The following is a 6511-nucleotide window of genomic DNA, read 5'->3' on the forward strand; positions in this document are numbered from 1 at the left end:
CCCCCTGGGCAAAAAAAAATTGGTTTAGGGTTTTGGGTGGTGGTGGATGTTTAGGATTTTTTTAGGTTTTTTTTTTTTTTTTTTTTTTTTTTTTTTTTTGGGGGGGGGGGTGAGGGGGTTAGTTTTTTTTTTTTTTTTTAGGTTTTTTGGCGTAGGGGGGGGGGGGGGGAGATTAGGTTTTTTTTTGTGAGGTGTAGTTTTTTTTATTTTTATTTTATTTTTGCGGGGGGGGGGGGGGGGGGGGTTTAGGTTTTTGGGTGGGGGTGGGGGGTTTAGGTTTTTGGGTGGTGGTGGAGTGATGGTGGGTGTTTAGGTTTTGGGTGGTGATGTAGTGTATTTAGGTTTTAGGTTATTGGATATTTATCACTCTATAAATCCTTTTTATACTTCTTATAATTAGAAGTTTTTGTAGAATAATTTAATAGGAACAAAAGCGTAGTAATATATATGTTAAGGGTGTGTATTGTAACATAATAAGATATTAGATGAAAAGCAAAGAGTTCCAACTAATTTCCCCTCCATTTCTATGATTTCCAATTTTGTTTTCCAAGAAAAGAAAGCTTACATCTTTCTCCTCCAACGAGCCAGCAAATCAAAGGGGGCTCTGATCTGTTTCTTTCCTTTAAAGGGTGTCTCCCAAATGCCGTTTCTTTCTTCTTCTTCTTCATAACAAAGATTTTTGTCAAGAAACCTTCGTTTTATCTTGAAAACATTTTAGGGTTTTCAAAATGCCGGGTCACAGATCGAAATCGGAGAAGAATAAGGGAGAAAATCAATTAAGGAGAGACCCATATGAGGTTCTTGGTGTTTCTGTTAGCTCCACAGATCAAGAAATCAAAACCGCTTACCGTAAATTGGCTTTGAAGTATCTTCTTTTCCCTATTATATATTCTGAATATTCTTCTTGTGTTGTTGTTGTGATTGAGCTATTTACAAGATTCAGTTTTAAGATGTTGGTTGCAAAATCTGTCTGTAATAAATGGGTTGCCAATTTATAATTGCTGCTGCCTATAAATACTTGTTGTTCCCTTTTCATGTAAATTTATAATCTGCCTTTTTTTAATCTTTGATTTGGACTTTTGAGTCTCAAAAATATGTTTGTTGATGTTTTATCTTAGGTACCATCCTGACAAGAATGCAAATGACCCTAAAGCTGCTGATATGTTTAAGGAGATCACATATTCATATAATATATTATCTGATCCCGATAAACGGAACCAGTATGACAGTGCTGGTTTTGAGGTAACATTCCACTGTTGAATTTGAATTTGAATTTTAATATGTAATAATTCGTGCTGACAGTATAATCTTGTACTCAGGCGATTGAAGCTGAAACCCAGGATTTGGAGCTTGATCTTTCAAGTTTGGGAGCTATGAGTACCATGGTTGCTGCATTTTTTAGGTTTTTTCTTGATTCATTTCATTTTATTCATGCCGAGTTTGTTGGTTCAGGCCCAGTTTTCCTGAACCATATATGTATACGACCCAGTTCAGATCGGACCCGCTGACCCGAACTGAAACATGTAACCTGCAACCTGTGTGACCCGTGAACAAACTCGATTAACCCAACAGAGTTACTATAAAAACTCCTAATTTAAGTTTCTTCTTTTTGGAAATGTGACAGCAAACTTGGAGTTCCAATAAAAACTCTTGTATCAGCAACCGTGTTAGAGGAGGCTATAAATGGTACAGTCCCGACCCATCCCCTTGCTTTGGGGAAGCCTGTTTCTAGAAAGGTTTGTTTCTGCTTCCATTATTATATTTTATTTCATTTGTGTGTGTTCATATGGCATCTCACATTTGTTAACAGGTCGAAAAGCAATCTGCCCATTTCTTTTCTGTTAGGATAACCGAGAAGGAAGCACAGGCTGGAATAGTTTGCCGAGTGCAATCAGCAGAAAAGAGCAAGTTCAAGGTTCGTAATTATATGAGTTAATGATTTCTCTATGCATTTACATTAGTGTCCATGGTTTGACACGTTGACTAATAAGATATCTGTTTTGCAGCTTTTATACTTTGAGCGGGACGAAAACGGTGGACTGAATCTTGCTCTGCAGGTGTGCAGTAAACTTGTTTATATCTTGTGTTTTAGTACTTTAATAATGTGATTATATTATTAAAGTTATATATAAAACTGAAGTTTATGATTTTTCCCATTTCAGGAAGATAGTGCAAAAAAAGGAAAGGTGACTATTGCTGGAATGTATTTCCTTGGTTTTCCTGTCTATAAATTGGATCAACAGTCTAGCTTAGTGAGTACCAACACACACTCAGTTATCTTACTCTTACAGCTTGTATGTAGCTCATTTCAACTTATATATTCGTCTGATGAGTGGCTCCAGATGGCTAAGAAGGATCCGGATACTGCTTTCTTTAGGAGGCTGGAAGGATTTCAGCCCTGTGAAATTACCGAATTAAAAGCTGGCGTTCATACATTCGCTGTTTATGGTTAGATTTATGATTTTTCTTTTTTTTTTTAAATAAAAAAAACGTCTTATGTTTGCATATCTGACAAAGGTCTTTTTGTTTACAGGCGATAATTTCTTTAAAAGTGCTAGCTACACAATTGAGATTCTTTCTACAGCTTCTTTTGTTAACGAAAAGGAGAATCTGCGTGCTGTGGAAGCACATATTTCTACGAAACGAACGGAAATCTCCAAATTTGAAACGGAATATAGACAGGTTTGGTTTAGACGTTGAAGAATACTACATCTGTATTTTCTTTTAATTTCGTTATAAAATTTGCTGATGCATTCTCTCTCAGGTTCTTGCACAATTCACGGATATGACAAGCAGATACACAAAAGAAATGCAAACGGTATTGAATTCAGACATGCTTTTGCAAACTGTTTAAAGTTACTTATTTCAAATTGCGTCTTAATTATTACATACTAAGATTTGTGGTTGATAAAGGGTATCTATCATTCTATCTTGTAGATCGACGAGCTTCTTAAACAAAGACACGAGATACAAGCTTCATACACAACCGCCCCACAAATAAATAGCAGTAGCAGTAGTAGTAAAAAACGGGTTATTTTGAAAGACGACAAAAAGGCAAAGAAAAAGTGGTATAATCTTCATGTAAAGGTGGACAAGAGAAAGCCTTGAACGAGTTAAGAGTCTACAGAAAGATAAAACTCACCGGTCTAAATATGAGCAGGTGTGTACAACTGCACAAGACCATGACCATGTTTCCGAATAACGAATATGGTCGGGCCGTGCCGGGCCGGCCGGGTGTATAGCTGCTAAAATCTATATACTTGTTTTCCTTTTGTGTTGTGCTTTTTGTTTCTGGTATTTTAAAACAATATATGCAGTTGTAAATTAGCTAGGCCAACTTACTTATTCCAGTCAACACCTTTCTTACGACACATAGCAAAAAGTCAACACCTTTCTTTCTTTCTTTCCTTTTTTTTTTTTTTTTTTTTTTTTTTGACAAAAGGCGAAAATTTCAAAATACCTTTCTTGGTAACCTTTGTTTTTTTAAGACATATTTAATATACATGTTATAATTTTTAATTTTAGGAAATGGAAAAGAATAATAAAAAATTTCAAAATGATAGAAATAGGAACAGGAAGGATGTCTGGTATAACAACGACAACCATCAACTGTCCATGTGAAGGCTTCAATTCTTTTTAGGTGAGATCGTCTATCCAAATTCATAACAAGATAATACATTATATTGTGTCACCAAAAAATTTTTCTCACTTCATTCAAAGGGTAAAGTAATAAATGTAAACTATATTTATTTAAGTTTTAAACATCTACCTAGACCATTATTAGAACATAGTTATTTTATAACGGCTTAAATTTTTGTTACTAATGAGATTTGAACTCTCACTATATGGAAAGGCTAAATCTTATTCAAGACTTTGATACCATGGCATTAGGACAAAAACCCTTTGGTTATTAGAACATAAGTTACTTTCTTTATCAATTGTACTATGTTATAAATTGTACTAGGTTATAGACATGTGTATTTGTAAAATTGGTATAAAGAGTTTTATGCAAAGCAATCAACAACAATAACACCAGAAATAGCGATAAAACGGTGACATAAAACTTTTATTATTTACCAACCCAGAAAAACACCCAACCACCCTTGATCTTACAAAATGTAAGATCGAAGAACAATACAAGAACAATAGATCAACTGATGATAAATCAGTTGATCATATGAAACGATACAACCAAACAGACGAAGATCCACAGGATCTAACTATACAACAAACAACTAAAAGAAGATCAACATCAGATCTTCAACAAGCTCCAGACCTTCAACACGAATCCAGAGAAATAAACGAACAGGAAAGTGAGATGTGAGAGAGTGAACAGAATGATCTGGAAACCCTAGATCAACAACAACCAGCCTTTTATATAAAATATCTAGCAATGTTACACATAAGTCCCTGAAATCTTCCACATTCACCCCTGAACAATGTACAAAATACAAACTTGGAACATGATTAGTTGCAACAACTTTTGAGCCCAAAACCAACAACCGACATAGCCAGTTGAACAACAGCCCACAACACAAGCCCAACAATACATCAATGAGCCCAATAACTTAAACATAAACTGTATGAATTAACAAGAGAAAATAATAAATGTAAACATGTTACATTTTAACATCCCCCCTTCATTCATACAGTTTAACCAGCAAACAAGTCCAACATTCCCAACTTACTACACAAACTATCATGCTGCAAACTGTTTAACCCTTTGGTAAACAGATCAGCCAACTGATCTTCAGACATAACCTTTTCAGGAACAATAACACCATTTGCAATTTTTTCTCTCAAAAAATGCAAATCAATCTCAAAATGTTTTGTCCGTTCATGAAATACAGGGTTAAAAGCAATAGAGATGGCAGATTGACTATCACAAAATAACTGAACAGGCAATTTACAATCAACACCTAACTCTTTTAACACATTTAAAACCCATATCACTTCACAAGATGCAGAACACATAGCCCTATATTCTGCTTCTGCAGTTGATCTAGCAACAACACTTTGTTTTTTCGATTTCCAAGATATAAGTGAACTACCTAAGAAAATCCCATAACCAGTAACAGACTTTCGAGTGGCCAAACATTTGGCCCAGTCAGAATCCACAAACCCCTTTAAAACCAAATCATTTTCCCTTCTAAACAAAATTCCTTTACCTGGAGACATCTTCAAGTATTTTAATAGTCTAAGTGCAATTTGCAAATGACACTCTTGAGGGGAATGCATAAACTGACTAAGAAATTGAACGGCATAACTTATATCCGGTCTGGTTATGGACAGATATATAAGCTTACCAATCAATTTCTGAAAATTCGTGACATCTTTAACAACACTTTGATTTAGACTCAATTTATTAGCAATAATATGACTTTGTTCTATGGGTGTGTTAACTGGTTTAACACCAAGATATCCAAATTCACTAAGTAACTCAAGGCAATATTTACGCTGATTCAAACATACACCATCATCAACATACATCACCTCAATACCTAGGAAATACTTTAACACACCTAAATCTTTAATTTGAAAACTGTCACTTAATTGCTTTTTAATTTTAACAATCTCAACATCAGAATTTCCAGTGACAATTATGTCATCAACATATACTAACAGCACAACAAACACAGACTTAGCAGACAGAATGTACATAGAATGATCACACAAACTCTGCACAAAACCCATTTTAAACAAGGTTTCATTCAATTTTTCATTCCACTTCCGAGGGGCTTGTTTCAGCCCATACAAAGATTTAACCAACTTGCAAACCCTAGTTTCATTTTCAGGAAAATATCCAGGAGGTAACTTCATATACACATCTTCTGTAATCGAACCATAGAGAAATGCATTATTAATGTCCAATTGATACATTTGCCAATTATTCTTAACAGCCATACTTAATACACATCTAATAGTGACCATTTTTACCACAGGAGAGAAAGTTTCTCCGAAATCAATCCCTTCACGTTGACTATAACCTTTGGCCACTAATCTGGCCTTAAACCTCTCAACCTCACCATTAGATTTGTATTTAATTTTGTAAATCCACTTGCAACCTATGGCTTTTCTGTCCTTTGGCAAATCTACCAAAACCCAAGTACCATTTCTATATAATGCCTCCATTTCCTTATTCATTGCATCTACCCACCTAGGATCTTTTATTGCATCAGTAAAACATGCAGGTTCACAAGTTTTATTCAAGTTTGACACAAAACAAAAATTATCAATCGACAAACTAGAATAATTCACAGACTTTTCTATACCATACTTCACTTTGCCCTCTACAACATACTCATCAAATCTTTTAGGCAAATTAACACTTCTAGAAGAACGTCTAACATACGGTGTGCCCTCAGATTGGACAGTGTCACCATGCGATCCTGAAGTGTCCTCTACCCTACCACTGTTACCAACACCACTACTGCCAGCCTGTTCTGTGTGTTGTCCAGGCTCAACTCCAGAAACAGGGGCTGATGTAGAGGGTGACAGTGGTTGCTGATCA

At 35.2% G+C, this 6511-nt stretch overlaps 1 protein-coding gene across 1 annotated transcript; it reads left to right on the forward strand.

The window, feature by feature from the left end:
• Positions 1-473: 473 nt before the first annotated feature.
• On the forward strand, positions 474-3371 carry LOC110895022 (chaperone protein dnaJ 16). Its single transcript, XM_022142280.1, has 11 exons — positions 474-865; positions 1119-1242; positions 1320-1402; positions 1625-1736; positions 1811-1915; positions 2007-2057; positions 2163-2252; positions 2343-2448; positions 2534-2682; positions 2765-2818; positions 2938-3371. The coding sequence occupies exons 1-11, from the start codon at positions 729-731 to the stop codon at positions 3106-3108; spliced, it is 1182 nt and encodes a 393-aa protein (XP_021997972.1). The 5' UTR covers positions 474-728; the 3' UTR covers positions 3109-3371.
• The last annotated feature ends 3140 nt before the right edge of the window (positions 3372-6511 follow it).

This window comes from Helianthus annuus, chromosome 12, assembly GCF_002127325.2.
Source record: "Helianthus annuus cultivar XRQ/B chromosome 12, HanXRQr2.0-SUNRISE, whole genome shotgun sequence".
NCBI classification, from domain to species: domain Eukaryota; kingdom Viridiplantae; phylum Streptophyta; class Magnoliopsida; order Asterales; family Asteraceae; genus Helianthus; species Helianthus annuus.